Genomic DNA, 17609 nt, shown 5'->3' on the forward strand with positions numbered 1-17609 from the left:
TGCATAGAGCAGAATTAAAGTTTAGCAGGCAAGTTTACCTGGCAGTCGAAATTCACAGCAGACAAGAAAAGTGAAGAAAGATGGAGAACATCCACAATTTGGCTGGGAAGGTGGGGAAAAAAAGTACTGCATCCACAGACACATTTCAGGCAGGAAGCCTACCTGAACCAAGGTAGCAAAACTCCATCTTATTTTAGCAGATAATAAACAAGAGGGAGTGAAAGAGCCTTATCACAGCTGCTAGAATAGGTATGTGTACAGTAAAAATAGAATGAATGAGAGGAGGAATACCAGGACAATTAATGAAGCACACAAACGAGCAAGAAACACGTGGGAAATGAGTGCATGAGGTTAACATTAGTCCTAGAAAACTTTACCTACGTTTATAGCTAAACACCTCTGCCTGATGAAAAAAAACAACCTTCATTTGTGTGGGTATGGGTCAAAATCCGATGAAACATTTTCCACAAGGCAAGTGGACACAGCGAAATGACAATCCCTGTTGAGCAGCACTCCTTGGCACCAGGAGAAGACCTGATACAACTAAGATGGAATACCACACGTGTTTTCTATTGAGCAGACAGTTGCTTGGTTTAAGCAATCCCACTTCAAGGAAATTCAGTCCAGTTTCATCTTATCAGCTGTACTATGGAGGCAGTATGTGGGCAGATACTACTGTACCAGAGGAGCAATGCCCACATGCTGACATACACAGGAACAAGTAGAACAAGGATTCTCTGAGTTTCCAGTTAAAATGATTAGGTTCCTGCTGAATAAATAGAGCACTCATGCCTACCGAGCCCTCTTCTACTTGGAATTTACAAAGTGAGTCCAAGTTTTAAAGTTTTACACGTTTTTGCTGTAGGGCCATCACGTCATCCACACACATCCTTCTCACAGTATGTGAGGACACTAGGATTACAACCCATTTCTCCACATTGGTAGTGCTTCAATGCTGCTATCAGGCCATCTTCCCATTTTTCACGTGGAAAGACACCCAAAAAAAGAACAGAATGTAAGAGTGATTTTATGCTAGGCCAAAAATGCCTCAATTTTACAGGCTATGGTCGTGCCCTATTGGGATAGCTCTGGCAAAAACAACATGTTGTGCACTGGAGTCTAAATTCATATTCACAGGGAAGTGCAATGATGATATGGAAGGCATTATTCTGAGTGCACTGTATCAACAGAATTGGGATAAGTCTATAAATGTGAATTTCCATTAGGATGCTAATGACTTCAGAAACCAAAGGTAATATTTGAGTTTCAACACACAAGGCTTACTGGGCAGAAGGGGATTTGGTTTCTCGCAGTAGCAAATAAGAAGCAGGAGTGTGCAGACAGTGCTCACCGAGTGGCATGGGAACCTCTTCTCTAACACAGTCAGCAGAGGTAGGTAGGTCCTTCCCACCCAAACAACCCTGGGTGAGTGGACTGACGTCCACAACACTGTTAGAATTTAACCATGTTATTTTTTGGCTGCTTGTTATATTGGCTACATGGTACGTTCCTATTCACTACGAGTGGAGTTGTAATGTGGCAGAGTGTTGTTGCTTTAAGATCTTCATATTTAACAGGACAAAGTTTCTGTAGGAAGGTGGTAGCCTCTCTGCAGGTTTTTATATGCTTCTTGTTTTCTTTAGAGAGGTGAACAAGCAGTCAATGCAGCCAAGGTGCCTTTCACAGATCTTTTGGAGATGCTCTGTCAAACACCTTTCTGCTTTAGCAGGAGTTCTGCTGTGGTGAGTTCTAAGTAAGAACTGCAAGACTGTCATATTTTCTGAATGTATGAAGCTGTTCTGACTGGCACAGTGCCAGAACACTCCTCAAAAAAAAAAAAACCAAAACAAACATTAAATTGTGCATTTGAAACTAGGGTGAAACCCACCAGCACTGGCTTATTTATCACAGACACCAACAGAGATGGTTACAAATGGTTCAGGCTTTGACTCCCGTTACCTGTAATAACCAGGCATCACAATATGCACGCCTGCACTTGGCTGACAGATGTTTGGTACTTCCTGATCATCCATTTTGCGCACAGAGTCTGTGAAAGGTCCCGTAGCATTGATAACACATTTGGCTTTGACATCAAATTCCTGCCCTGTGAAAGAAAACAGTATCAATCACATACACCATTTGTTTTCCTGCTCACTGACACTCTCTGTTATTAATCTGTCTATGAAGTTAACCTACTGTAAAGTATATTGTGCCTGTCTGAACACAACAGCCGGAATGGGGCTGTAGAAATTAACAAAGTTTTCACGTAAGACCAGATCTGAAAGAAAACGTTTTACAGTGCAATTCCATCTAGTCTGCAAAGACAGGAGAAAGTAGACTGGGCAGAGGATGTTCAGCTGAAATCTGCCTCTCAAACGAGAAATTTCAGTCTCAACCCGTGCACTTGGTAAATGGGATTATTACTGTACAGCACGGAGCATTTTACAATATCATCTTTGCCTGACAGAAGGGTTTGGATGTAAAGCTTAGTCTACCCTGCCAAAACACTGGGATTTGAGTGAAAAATCTGACAGAAGTTAAAGATGATTGACACTAATGGTATGCCACTGCACTCCGGGAAGATGGTTCCTTTGTCGGTTCATTGATATTTACAAACAGCAGTGTTCCCCGCTCCTCCCTCCTTTCGCTGTTTCTGTGTTTCTTTAATGAGGAGAGCGCACTCTGCTCAAGGGCCGTGGTTTCTGTTCTAACTGTGGTGTGGCAGAGCCCGGTGCAGAAAGCCCTGGCTTGCACCCACGGCGTGGCATGCTGCGGGCCCGCGGGTGCGAGGTGCGGCACGGCCAGCGGGTGGGCACAGGCTGCCGGGCCCGTGCCTCGCTGTGCCCCGGGGCAGGCACACACACTCACACACTCACACACACACACACACCTGTTAGGACGTCCCTGCAGCGCACCCCGCACACACGCTGCTTCCCGCTGGCCGGGTCTGTCGTCTTGAGCAAGCGCAGCACTTCAGTGTAATTGGTGGTGGCAGCGCCGTACCTGGCAGCAGTGAGGGCGATGGCGAGGTTCATCCGTGCGTCGTTGTGCTGTCCTGCAGCGGAGGGACCAGAGGAAGGACACCAGTCACCTCCAGCCACGGACTTGTGGTACGGAAGTGTGTCAGAACCGATCTGTCACATCTGTCCCTGTCACATCGCATAGGCGTGATGGCTGCTCGCGCCTAACGAGGATTATTTAAAGCTACATCCCCGCCGTGCCGGAGCAGCCGAGCGCAGCAGCGGCGCCTGGCTGCGCTCCCCACGCAGGCCTCTCCGGCCGCCCGGGCGGCACCGCGCTCGCAGCCTCTGCACAACGCCAGACTGAGCAGCAGTACTCACCCACCTCCAGTTTAGGAGAGGACAAAGCACTTTTTTCTTTACCTTTCCCCGTGCAGTCGTGCTGGAACTCTTTGACTGTACCTAAGCACTCATTGGACCCTCTGACCGGTATTAACCAACAATTCCTATCAGCACGTGTACCACACAACACTCCACAGCCGAGAAGCGGCCCTTCAGAGACTGTGCCAAACTACCAGCTTTCTGTAACTGTTTTTTCTTGGATATGCATCTAAACTTGCCAACATACAACATAAAAGCACTAAAAAAAAGAGAGAGAAATAAGCAGACAGGAATTAATGAAGGATTCTTAACATATATCATTAAAGATTTATTACTGAAATTCCCTCGTTAAAGAAAACCAAGAGAGAGGCGGAGGGGCCGTGAGGGGAAGATGATTAATTACTCTGAAATACTGGCTTCACCTGAGACTTTTCCTATTTATTATTGCCACTGAAGTTAAAGTCCTGCATGCTGGCTAGAAAGAATTACTATACATTGAAGGGGCCAGGCTCTGTGTGGCCTGAATAATTAATTTATGAGAGGGCTAAACTTCCTGAGGCACGGTTCACTTCCCCACGTGTTTGCACCGCTTCTATCAAAGATAGTACTGATAAAGTGATAAATTTATAATAGATATTGTAGTTGATTTATGTTGCCAGCATTCCCAACATTTAGTATAAATGATTTATGTAAAGTTTGGTCCTTCTGATTCTGCCTGTGCAATCTCGAACCACTGCGCAAATAATCTGTTCCCAGCTAAAAGGGCAAAGTTATAAAGATGGGATCAATGGCCTCAGAGGCAGCACCTCCCCTCCCCAAACTCCTCATTCTAACAGAGCCGAGACGATACAGGGCAATCAGTCTTCAACTGTACGGAAAAAGTTATGCGGAGCGTACAGAAACAGCAACATGATAAAGCACCGATGAAGAAACAAACAGTAACTTCAATTCAACTAAGCAAACAATGCCCAGAATAAACTGCAAAAAAGAACAGCAAAACAACTGAGCAAGATGTCAAGAAAAGTTGGGGATGCTCCATCACACAAGATGCATAAGACTAAACAACCATCTGTCAGCAGTGGCAGGCAAATCATTTAATAAATACATCAACATTTATGCTGCAATAGTGTCAGGGGATGGATAAAATGACCTTATGAGGTCTACCTCAAGCCTTAACATTTTAACTCGGGGCTTGGAGAATGCACATCTCATACACAGGAGGAGCACCAGACAGATAAAAGACAAAGAACAGCGACAAATTGCATTACAGTAGCTGCCTCTATGTAAAGCAGAATACAGCACGTGTTCCAAAGCAACCCAGGAGATGCTCTTCCAGCCTGAAGCCAAAGGCTTTCAAAGTGCAGCGTTCTGAAGACATCCCTCTTTATCGTGGGGCTTGATGACACACTACCCTCAGATAAGTGCTGCTCATGTATAAACAAAAGTCTCAAGTCCCCATTTCTGTGCAGCAGGATTTATTCTCTTGCTCTAGCAGCACCCCAGGGCCAAGAGGGTTTCCTTAGTTACTTTTTGATCCTCCATCAACCTGTTCTTGCCATCAGTGCATAAGGTGGCACCTGACACAAGCTGGCTTCTCTGGCTAACACAGGGTGTGGATTCATCACACAAAAGCAGCACAACTGACAGGATTAGCCAATATTAGCTTTGGTCTATGGGAAGCCTTACTGTTTAAATTTTGCAAGCTTGCCTCTTCCCAGTTTTGTCACTTATTTGTCCAGACAGAAAGCAATCCAGAGAAGCCAATCAGCAGAATAAATAATGTGGAAGCAGGTGTAATTTCTAAAAAGAATAAATACCCCAGTAACAACTGTTTATTAAGCCTCAGATCCAAGAGCTGCTCTGCATTTTGTTGAAACTCCTAGTGCTCAGAATGCCAGAGCCAGCTAAGGATACGCTCAGTGTATTTCAGGATTTGGACCACTGGGTTCAAGATAACATTTTCACGCTTTCTCTGAAACTCTCATCCATTTTCCCCTCATCATTATTCTGATGTGAGAAACCCCTGGCTATTACTCAATTCTCAGCTGTCCAAAAGGAACTCGGAGTGCCCGTGTAATGTATTTGCAGGAAGAGGACTGGGAAATAACCAGTTCCTGATTAACTACACATCTAGAAAAACCCACTGGCTTCAGATTGATGTGATCTACAGCATGGAGTCCTAGAGTATTTCAAAGCATAAACAGCAGAGACCTGTAGAGGTCTGGATTGGAAAGAAATGAAGAGTGACTCCCTGGCTCAGAAATTTATCATCTGTGGAGAATAATACTGCAACAGTTTGGTAGAGACAGGGTCACAGTACAGTAGTTTTTATACTCAGGCACAGCTTGGGCTTTTTTAAATCCCTCCAGCTCACATGTGTACATTTTCCCCCAGACAATTACATTCCAACCTCGCACTGTATATGCAATTATCTTTTTTTCTTGATGCCTGAATAAGTGGTTTCTGTTCCTCCATGCACACCCCCCATTATCAAGGTACTGCACACAGATCAGTTCTTACTGCAGCACCACTCACAGTGGACAAAGTGCATTCTTTGCCGATTAAAGTAAAACTAGTTACTTACATGTGAGCTAGTTTGGAACCAGGAACGTTTAATTCAAGGAGACTGGTATGTGTCTGGAATGCAGACGACCCTTACCGCTCCAGAGAGAAACGGAAGGATGAACCAAAGCAAAGATTCAGCATCTCGACCTATTTGACTTTTAAGTTAAACACCATACTCCCCAGGTAAGACTTGGAGATCCTCCAAACCTAAGAGAAAAGTGCTTAAATACCTCCAGAACAGACAGGCAAAGCCTTCTTGACATAAGCATTCCAAAAGCTTCTCTGGGAGGTCCTGGATTACCTACTTAAGACAGCTCTGCTCTCACAGTCCTTCACAGCGGCACTGGTGCTCCAAAGAAAACCAAAGAAAAGAGTTACCCCCTTTCCTACCAGAGGCAGCCCCTCTGTGGTACCACAAGGGTTTTTCTTCTAAATGTTATAAGTCAAAAAGCTATTTTATAACAACGGAATAGCTAAGACAAATTAATCTGGCATCTTTTTCCATAAATGAGTAAGCTCCCGAAGATTTCATAAGTAACCTGTAGGCAATACAGTGAAATTGTAACTATGACATTCACCAACAACAGATGCTCACAAACACCCTGCCCCGGAGAGGTCACTGCCGCTTCGGTCCTGTTGCTCAGGGGCTCGTTTGGAGAGCGCTCCTCTGTTGTCAGCTGGATGCATCTCAGCGGCAGTGCAAAAGGCAGCCACACCTCTACATCTTCGGGAGAAGTGTCCAAGAGCCAACTGATAGCATATGCTGAGTTTTCTTTGCAGCTCCTCCAGTGATATCTCCAGAAAACATGAGGATGTTTAAACCCTTTCAGTTCTTTCTAGCAAGAAAAGCCCAAAGAATCATCTATCTCATTATTCACTGCTGTCATCTCCTTGTAACGGGGTGACACCTTAGTTTTTATTAAGGGTAGCCACCCTAGCTTTTAACAAAACACTGGCCTAAGGGCTTTTGTTCAATTAACACTGAATCTTCCTTAAAAAAGCCCTTATTCTTAGAAGGCATACTGCCGAAGACATTTAGGCGTGAAGACATTTTGTCTAAGTGTGTCCTACATCATGATAAGACCAACAGTGATGCCATTTGGTTTATAATTTCTTATTTTTGTGTAATTTAGGAAAATTCTATTTTCATTCCTTAGTAGCAAATGTTGTATTTCTCCAAAGACGAACAGACAATGCTTCCGCTGGCACTGAGAGAATCCTCCCACAGAGTGCACACAGTGTACATTCAGTTTTATTTTTGTCAGTGCTGAACCACAGCCAGCAGTGGTAACAAAGCCCACAGACGGGAGAAATTTGCTTCTGACTGATGCAGGAGAATTGTGTGAAAACCACAGAGTTAATAAGGCACTCTGGTGGTTCTAGTATATTCTGTCCTGTGTCACTCTCTGGCATCTTTTACTCTTGTACCAGTCCCTGCTTTCTTCTCTTTGAAGATAAACAGCATGCTGGAGCCAGTGGCTGCATTTTAACCCTAAGAGGGTGTCTTTTGTTCACGTTAACCTTTTTATGCTAAGAACTAACTCACTGTTACTTGAGTGTACCTGGTGCATGACAATAAGTCACATAGCAATGCTCATAAGCATTGTGGCAATCCCTTCAAACACACTTTGGCTCATGCTGCAACAGCCTATCTGCAAGATGGGGTTTTGCAAACTTCTTGCTTTAAAGAACAGGTTGTTCCCTGCAACAGACACGAAAGCCTTCTCACCTTTTCTCAATTTACAGTCTTCTCTGATTAGGCACAGCTAGTCATTGCTGTGGAGGTCAGGTTTAACGGGGAGTTGGAAATGAGCCATGCAAGAAGCTATATGACAGTCTTAATGAACTTTCTTGAGAGGGTAAATCTTCCCACAGAACCAGCTACCAGGCTTCTTTTGAACAGAAAAATACATTACAAGAAATATTTGAACAGGAGGATCAGGCCCACAGGATGGTCACGGTTTAACATCCCTGCATAATACAGCCGTACAAGTCAGCACGGGGATTTTTCCTTTTCTTTTAAAAAGCTGGGAGGGATAAAGGCAAACTAAATACTTTCAACCTAATCTCTTCTTTGTATGTTACTACTCTACCAATACCAGTGAGCTCCACTCGATTAGAACACTTAACTGCAACTCACCAGGCAGTCCCTTGGATTGCGAATACACCCCAAAACTTACCACAGAATCACCCAGCATGAAGACGGGGATGTTACAGGATCACCACAATAATGACACCCATTCTCCCCAAAGGCCCTGATATGCTCAAAGTTAAAGTATTTCTCTATCTATAGGTTACATTCTTACAACAGCCTTGCACTAGATAATTGCATGCACATAGTACAGCAATGCATTAAATCAATGTCATCTGCACACGAGATCTCTTGTTGTGTACATACAAACCTTGGCAGAATCTTGCCCAATTCAAGGCTGATGAGCAACAATGACACATCAATGTATGTAATGAAGTCACCAGGACTGCCCGTGTACTCTGATGTTTAAATAAGTGCTTAATTTCATGAACAGTTTAATTAGAAGCATTAAAACAGGAACTCAACATCTGTCGTACATACAGAGTTCGGTTATATTCAAGTTTAGGCATCATGAATCAGCTGGAGTGACTCAGAATAGTTCCCAGACTTCTCTGAGAAAGAGCCCAGCAAGTCCTTATCCCCGAACAGAAGGAGTTCAGAGGTAAGCACCAAATTTGGCTTGTGAGTCACAGTCATTAGAAATGCCCTCAGCCCTGAACCAGTCTTTCTGTCCAAATCACATGAAACAAGTCGAAAATTCGCTGCAAACTAACAGACTCTCTAGGATATGCAGCATGCACACATTTGTTCTTGGACTGCCTCAGAGGGAAGAGCGTTCTGACTCAATCAGTTCCATCACACCCACATACAACACCACAGCAGTGTCACACAGACTGCTAATACTTCTCATACAAATCATGTGTAATTGGAAGTCAGCTTTCCACTGCGTTATCTGTGCAGCTGAATTATGGCCCAGGCAGGTAAGAAAAAACGGCACACATCTAAATAAGCACTTTGCACTGGAAAAACCCCACGTATCCCATATATTCTAGTTCTTTAAGGTGTGCCTCAAAATGTGTTTTCAGCCCCCACTCTGTGGGAGCTTTAATGGAAAGGAAAGCCTGGAGCTTGGCCTTCTCCCAGGTAAATTTATTCTAACAGAACTCAGATTTGATACCAAGTTTAATCCAGTAGCAGTTGTTTTAAATCATTTCTTGCTTTGTCCATTCAGCACCAGCTTAGACCACAAGAAATAAGCTTCCCTGTGCCTGTGAGTGTTGGAGGTAAAGAGGTAACCAGCAGCATCCAACTTTCAGGTTCTGCTTCTGAAGGCTTTGAAAGAACTAATGCCCATCTACCAACAGCACCTACGTTTATCAAATGTTAACACACACACACACACACACTTGAGAGTGTGCTGCAGAGACGGCTCGAGATGCAACACAACCACTATTTTACAAGGCAAGCTTAGGGAACTTAAGAAATTCAAGACTACTTTCCTAAGGCAAGATTAAAGGAATGGAGGAATCTGTGACCAAACAAATTGCATGTATGGATAAAAAACAAAGAACAACACAATGAAGATTAGGGAATGAAACTATGACACTTTCCAATTTTCACACAGAGTTATAAACAACTGAGGAGTGTGAGCAAGAGGCAGGAAGCCCATAAAAGGTTGGGTTTTTGTAAATTGAAATTCCAATACCTGCAATGTCTGTCCAAATCTATTGCCAAGGTACAGTATAGAAGCTAAAACTTATACTATAAACACAAAAGTAAATCACAATTTCCAGACAAAATTTGGAATCACTGCTCTGTGCTACTGCTTTATAGTGACGTTGTTTCCCACTTCTTTTGTTATCAGCCTGCAACTTGTCACTGCAATCGTATCGCCGTGTCAGTGTCAGTGAAAGCACAGCGTTAGAACGAAACTAAACGTTGTCACTGTCAGATTATGGAAACAGCACTAAAATGTCACCGTCACCGACTGTCCCAGCGGGGCTGCTGGGGCTGGGAGATGCGGTGATGTCAGTGCCGTGCCGCTGACTGTGTGCTCGCCCGGCACATGGCATGGCCAGTGCTCCCCATGCCCACTCAGCACACGGCCTGACCAGCACACAGGCTGACCAGCACTTCCCATGCTGGCACACAGGCTGATCAATACTCCCCATGTTCACCCAGCACACAGGCTGACCGTTGCTCCCCATGCCCACCCAGCACATGGCCTCACCAGCACACAGGCTGACCAGTGCTCCCTGCACCAATGGCTCCTATCTGGGGCAATCTTCAATTGGAGGCCAACTTTGCTTGGCACACTGCAGTAGCCATTGGTTAAGGCTAAACGAAGCAGTGATCGATCTGACTGCTACTGCAGGCAGGACACCACCTCTGCTGTGTGACCCCACAGAGACCAGCCAGGGCTGAAGCACACAGGGAACAAGTCCTGAGAGGGACAGGCTACGACGCCAGGGCTGGAGGGAGGCAGCGCTACTCCTGAGGACTGGTAGTTCTGCCCTGGACCCAGAGAAACCCAGCACACAAATGGATACAGAAACGGGCTGGGAGGTGCTGGGAGAGGTGAACTCTGCTGATGGGAGATGAGCAATGTGCACCTTCCCAACCCTTCCCAATGACCACAGCTGCTATGGCCCCATATACCAAACGACACAGGCACAGTTATCAGAGCAAGGGAAGGAGCAGTAAGATGTACAGGCATCCCATAACTCGATTTCCTTCAACATACATCTAACCCCACCTGCCATACGGAACAGTGTACATATTAACTAATGACCGCCTATTAAGTTCACATAAAACGCACACATATAAATTACAGCAGCGTTATATGCTTCGATGGAGTCTTTGCCCTAAAAGCCACGACACGCTGGGGAACTCTCAGGTGTTTGTGGCACAATGTGCAAATAATGTCGTTTTGCTCAGGAATAATCTTAAATCTTTTAGGTAACATGATCTGAAGAATTATTCCCCGTTCACTTCTTAAGGGATGCAAAAACCATCCTTTGCTTATATGGGCATTAAAAAAAGAAAAGAGAGAGGCACGGAATTCACTCGAATATTCATCATTTCCAACCTTAAACCCACAGCGTACAAACAGACGAATCCAGCAAGTCAGAGAGCAAAGCCAATTTAATCTGTGGCTCCCCTGAGGTAAATGTAGTTCACAGTCCTGCCCCCACCCCAACCTCAGCCATAATCCCTGCTTCCTGGAGGTAAGAAAGCACTGGAGTGAGGAAAATTCTGCAGCAGGATATAATGATCCAAAATGACAGGGACAATAATGACAATGAATTTCATGTCTCCCAGTCATGAGCTGGGGATGCTTGACTGGGCTGACTTACACAATTAAATTGTTACAGGTACAGCAGGAGATGCAGTTATCATCTGCATGCTTTTGGGAAGGACGCCTCCAGCAAAAGGGAGCCGAGTGCTGCGGACGCGCCGTCCCTTTTGTCAGGAGCAAAGGGCTGCTCCTGCAGGGAGGCTCGTGCGGCTGCACCCGGTGACAGAGGCAAAACTGGGTTAAAGATGCAAGCCATTCGGGGCTATTGATTTTATCCCTTTTGAAAACGATAAAAGGGCTCTGACGAACGAGGCACGGCACAACTTGAGCCACCGTGCACCGAGAAGCACCGCAAGCAAATAGAGACCCAGCGGGTCCTCACAGAGAGCTCAGAAGCGCCGTTTATAACGGATCCCCACTAGTGTTTACACCAGCGCCAGGAAGGGAAAATGCTATCGCTTCCATAGGTTTGGCCAGAGCCCTGCATTTCATTCTGTGTGCATTCCACTAGAGGCAGCCAGCGTTGCCTCCACCAGCCCTGCTGTAGCAGCCCGCCTGCTCAGGATTTCACGCACAACTCTATTACACAGAACATGGGGCAAAATGCATTTGAAAGCAAGGGGCTATGGAGAATAGCTGGAGCATTTTGCAGGTTATACCCACAGCTAGTGTGCCTACAGTGCTTCTCTCACTCACCCAGCTTCGGTTTTGAAATACCGAGACATACGGAGAGCTGTGTATTTGACCTACTGAAAGTCTTTTTAGTGACAACCTGTCAAAGAGTTTTTATATCCAAGCAAAGAAAAAACACCGGTCATACAGTTGTCTGCATCGGTAATAGGGTAAAAAACCCCTCCCACAGCTCAACAGTCTCAAAATATTAATTTGTCAAATATGAATCATATAAAGCTACAACATTTCGCAATTCAGGACACACTCAAACACTAGGAAAAACAGCTACAAGAGCCGAAATTTTAAAAAAGCATTTATTCCATTTCTGACAGCTTAATGAATGCCCTACTCTTTTGCATTGATTTTTGTGTGTGTGTGTGTCTGTGTGTCATGTGTGCCTCGGAAGGATTTCTCATGGGGTTTGTTGTAAACAAGGAAAGCTAAATCCTCTGCCAAAGCTTGTTTTTCTACCTTTAAATAACCTCCCTATTGAAATATTTCAGGAGAGAATATATACAAAAATACTGGGAATGCAAAAAATAACGAACCAAGTATGCTGGAAATTTGTAGAACAACACTTGACACAATCAAATAGCTGGATGTGGCAGAACAGTCACAGAAGCAGTACGTGTTAATTCTTGCTTTCAGAAGATCACAGTAAATTCAAAGAGCAGGGTCAACAGAGCCCTACAATCTTAAATTCGTGACTGATTCCAGAACACACATTTTCCTTACATACCTATCAAGGCAAAACACGTTACGCACAAAAGTCTGCAAGCACCCAGAGATAAAAAAACAATGCATCTTAAAGAGAACTGTGCCACTCAGACTTCCTAAACACTTTAAACTGAAATATTCTGACCAGTTGGATCTCTGCTTTAATGTGTTTCCTAGTTCTCAACACAATGAACTATGTATAATTTAAATGGAGATTAATTCTCCCATTTAAAGTGCTTTAGAATAATTCTGCCTATGATCTCGAGATCTCAGCCCAGCTCCTCCACAGCGCTGCTCCTCCAGTTTTCCTTGAGCTACATAAGCGGAACTGACAGATCACTGCTCAGATAGCAGCCACGTTCTTCCCCCCAAAATGTTGCCTTTTTGCTATTCCCGAGTATCCTAATACCAACAAATGCTAAATTAAGTCTGACATGTACCCCTAAGAAACAAACTTGTAAGTTGTGGCTTCAAAGAAAACCTTGAATAAATAGGACACATTGTGTACACCCAGGCTAACATCCAACATATGCTTGGGTTTCCTGATGCCGAGACAGAGCAAGAATAGCCTCTGGTAAAGTCTGATTTGCTCTTGCTGGTACTTCCAACATTTACAATGTACCTTTTTTTTTTCTTTTGTCTGTATAAACAATTTAAAAATGTAATTAAGAAGATCACAGCAACGTTTCAGAACATTACATATTCATGAATAATGGGTTATTTGACATGCCACCAGTTTGACCAGCAGCTACAAAACAAAACAAAGAACATTCCCGATCTTTCCTCTGCAAAAGGAAAACGACTTATTCACTCCAGTAAGCCGTAACTGGACAGGTGGTTTTACCAAACAGAATAGTAACCTCCATAATGACTGTTTCCAGTCATTCCCTTTGGAGGTAGTGATCAACGTGCCAAGCCATGAGACATGGACAGTAGGTGCCACTAATGGCTACAGACACAAGGAAAATATGATAGATACAGGAACAGAGAAAAGCAAGAGAACAAAATACAACTACTTTTAACTGTATATACAGAATCCATTAAAACATTCCATTCTTAAAAGGCCAATTTATTTATTCATTATTTAGGGAAGACAGAGAAGGGATGGGCAAAGGAGATAAAGATATGACCTACTTTAAGACATTTGTATGTATATTTTTACCTTTATTTAATGCTCCATCTTATGACTAAACCTTTTGAAAGAACTAAAAAAGCGTTTAATTCAATCTCATCATCCCCTTCTCTAGGACAAGGGGCAATGGGGACAAGCTGGAACAGAGGAGGTTCCAAAGAAACACAAGGAAAAAGCTTCTTCCCTGTTGAGGTGAGAGAGCACTGGCAGGGGCTGCCCAGATGGGCTGTGGAGGCTCCTTCTCTGGAGACATCCCAACCCAGCTGGATGAGCTCCTGTGTGCCCTGCTCTAGGTGGTGCTGCTCTGGCAGGAGGGTTGCACTGGATGAACTTTCCAGGTTCCTTCCAGCCCTTGAGATTCTGTGATTCTCTACTTCCCTTTTTGCCTTCATTCCTCCAGATTTAGGGCATCAAAATATGCTGTTAAAATTCAAGTATAATAATTCACAAGATCTAAAGTGTGATTGCTGAAACATCAAAAAACACACTGCAGATAGAAGCTGGGTTAACTGATCACAACAAAATAACTGCTGTGTTATGACACAACACGAGCCATAGGCTGAGCCACAGCAGAGTCACTCCTGGCAAAACCTAGTTCTGAAGTGTGGCATGTTAACAACTGATTTAACATTGCAGTTGGAAGGCTTTTACTCTGGATGAAGTGGAGCTTTGAGATTCACTGTGAAACATCATTTTTTTAAACTCTGCCTAAAACTTGGGTAGCTAAGCTGTGATCTTTTAATGCAAGCAAAGTAAGGCCAAATACACCGGCACGAAGTAGCACTTCACCGTCAGCAAACTTCAAGTCTACTTTTGATACCTCTCACCAAAGGAGCCTGAGTCCCACTAGCGTTGCAGCTGTTGCTCTGACATTGGTATGAATAAAGAGAGCCGGTACACAACCCGCTTCCCCTGTTAAACTGCTACCAAAAATTTGTACATTTCCCCTTTTTTCTGCTTTACATTTCTTTGTCTCCAATATGCAGAGTGTGGGTTTGTTTCCTATTGCCTGGGAAGGCAACAAAGCCACCAGAGATATGTTCCAGTCATTCCGTATCGCTGCACAGATGTTTCCCACTAAGAGGCCACATGGCACCTTGGTGCTGAGTTTTCAGATTTATTATAACACTGTTTAAAATAATTATTTGTCCAAGAAACTTGAAGATTAATCTAAGGCTATCTTGTAAATGCTTATCTTTGGAATGTTGGAGTAATAAATAGCTGTGACACATCCAAACTATTTATTTACTCAGAAAAAACTGCAATAGATTATAAATAGATTTGTAGTCATAGTGCTCTTATGAGAAGTGTAATTGCAGTTAAGAGAACCACTTTGTTCTTCTTGCATGCCCCTGGGATCCCTTAAAACAGTCTAAGGGATAGCTTATGAAAAAAGAAATCTGAATTTCTTCTATGTGTACAACAAGCAATTCTTGTTGTAGTTCACAAAAAATGCCACATCATCCCCTAAAAAAGTTTCCTTCTAAGTAATGTCTTATTTCCTTAAAAATACAATCAAGGAAGTGCAGACTCCATCAAGGTAAGTAAAAACCAAGTCCACCCTTTAAATCTCAGCCTACTCCCAGACTAGAACCTATATGGATACATTCCCACACATTCTTTTTTCCATTCTGCTGGGCTCTGTATGACACAACTTGCAATTAGCAACATATGCTTTTGCCAGAAGCCTCATAAATACCAAGTCCAGTGTGTTTCCAGAGTCCCTCCCACTTGTTCCCAGTACAAAAGCCCCTGCTGGTAAGCTGGTGAATAGTGTAAATGCAGTTCTAAAAAGGGAAAACAACTGCCTTTAAAACCAATTTTTTGTGAAGACCCTTCTGGCTGGCCAAAGGTCAGAAACTACATCTTCAGGTAAAAATTAACTAGGACTGTACCGCTATTGAAGCAAATCAGTATTTAAGCTATTCCTTCATCAGAGGGCTCCTCCAAGCCTACAAGGAATCTATGGCTTTTTGCCCTACCCTTGTAACTTGCCTAATGTAGAAAGCACTGAGACAGAGCAGTTTTGATAAAGCTCAAGACACCTGTAACTCTTAACACTTCAGACAAGCAAAGTTTCTGTCAAGTAAGCCAACCAAACCTTCCCTAATCTTGTTTCAGACTGCCTTGTACATGTGTAGGGTCTGGAGGGACAGTGATCTTCCTTGCTTAGAAGATCCTCTGCAGCACCTGTTACTAAACAGCTAGGCTTGGACTTCTTACCAGACTTATTTCACAGAACAAGGCAAAAGACTTTCCCATTCTTGCATTACAAACAAGAGTCACACTCTTTCCAAACATGAATACACATGAACACTTTCAAACATGAAAACTGCTATTTCTAGGCGACTGCAATGAGTTCTAGCAAATCATCGCTCTATTTTGAATGAACGTCAAAAGACTTGCAGAAAGCATCTCTATTTTCTCCCACTCAGACACTGAATTCGTGTTATACGCAAACATTCCTAAAATTAGCTGATACAACAGATTAAGGAACACGAGCTGGAGGCATCTTTCCTATTTCACTGGAGATACAAAAAGTAACCGACCCAGGCCTCATCCAGCCTAGTGCAGGAAGCACAACCAGCAGCCAGGTCATCTAGATAGATCTGAAGTTGTTTGCAGAGTGGAATTGCTACAGAAAACCATTTACATTTCCGTAACGATCACATTTCCTTGACTTGTGATACCTCAGAAGAAATGTTCAGTCTGGGAAGTGCAGAGCAAAATCATGCACAGTTGGAATACTGTAGGGAAGAACCAGAACACTGGAATGCTTTCACATGTCACTGTATCTGCTAGCCAAGAAACTAATATATTCTCTCCTACACCCAGTAAGCTCCTGTCATGAAAAACAGAATTTAGACACCAATTTAATGCTTAAGAAGCAAGCTGAATCCTTCAAGTTGTTGTTCATCCTTTTAAAAAATCAACATACACAATCTACAGTTGCAGATTTGTGCTTCTCCCCCCTCAAAACACAGCACAACACAATAATGAAGGCACAGAAGGGTAACATACCGTCATAGTAGACAATAGCTCCAACAAGCTTGTCTTTACGTAGCATTGGAAAGAGCTCCAAGGCTCTTGTCTTGCTGAGCACGTAACTACTTCTCAGACACTGACTTCCTGCCACGAAGTCATAGAGTTTTATTCCAAACCAGTAGTATGGCAATTGCCACCATCTGCAGGGAAAAAAACACCTCCATGAGGTGAAATTATAAAACCCCTTCAACATTTCTAAGTGCATGCACACACTGTTGTTGCACTACAGAACAAGTTAACTAACACAGCAAGTTGGATTACATCAGTTTTACTTTGCACTATCACAAAAGGTACCACAATGTAACATAAACATGCCAGAACTTATGTCCTGATCACTACTGCTTTCAACTGATCTGCTCACTGCAGTTAGTCAAGCAGATTCAAGGCTTCATTTATTCTAGAATTAGGATCACAGACTGGCTTTCTGTACTGCAGTGTAAGTACAAAAGCTAAAGGAAGTACTAAAGCTGCGAGTTGAGAGAAAAAAACAGGCTGTGTGTGTGAGCTGAGCGGCCTCCTCAAGCGCACACTTTAACTAATGTCTCTTGCACAAACAGGACCAAACAAATGCAGCTGACTGCTCACCTACTCAAGCTCCAGCTACTACAAGCCCCTTCTACTAAGTCAGGAACAAACCCACACATTAAGATGATTCAGCAAAAACTCAATGCTCTAAGCAGCCTGTTACAGTGAGGAATTGTTCTTACAGATCTAAAAACCTAACTCAAGTCACTTGAAGTCTCCTTTTCATAGGAGAAGAAAACTGTTCTCTCAACACCAAGCTGCTGTGTGCTGTGGAAGGCGAGT

General features: G+C 43.5%; 1 protein-coding gene across 2 annotated transcripts in view; it reads right to left on the reverse strand.

The window, feature by feature from the left end:
- GPD2 (glycerol-3-phosphate dehydrogenase 2) overlaps positions 1-17609 on the reverse strand; it is a 63238-nt gene that overhangs the window by 16196 nt on the left and 29433 nt on the right. For both annotated transcript variants that reach the window (XM_062004988.1, XM_062004989.1), the window contains 3 exons: positions 16779-16942; positions 2891-3055; positions 1960-2104 (listed from right to left, as the gene is read on the reverse strand). In XM_062004988.1, the coding sequence (XP_061860972.1) occupies positions 1960-2104; positions 2891-3055; positions 16779-16942 (474 nt within the window). The remainder of the gene's footprint in view (positions 1-1959; positions 2105-2890; positions 3056-16778; positions 16943-17609) is intronic.

Source organism: Colius striatus, chromosome 11 (genome assembly GCF_028858725.1).
Source record: "Colius striatus isolate bColStr4 chromosome 11, bColStr4.1.hap1, whole genome shotgun sequence".
In the NCBI taxonomy this organism is placed as follows: domain Eukaryota; kingdom Metazoa; phylum Chordata; class Aves; order Coliiformes; family Coliidae; genus Colius; species Colius striatus.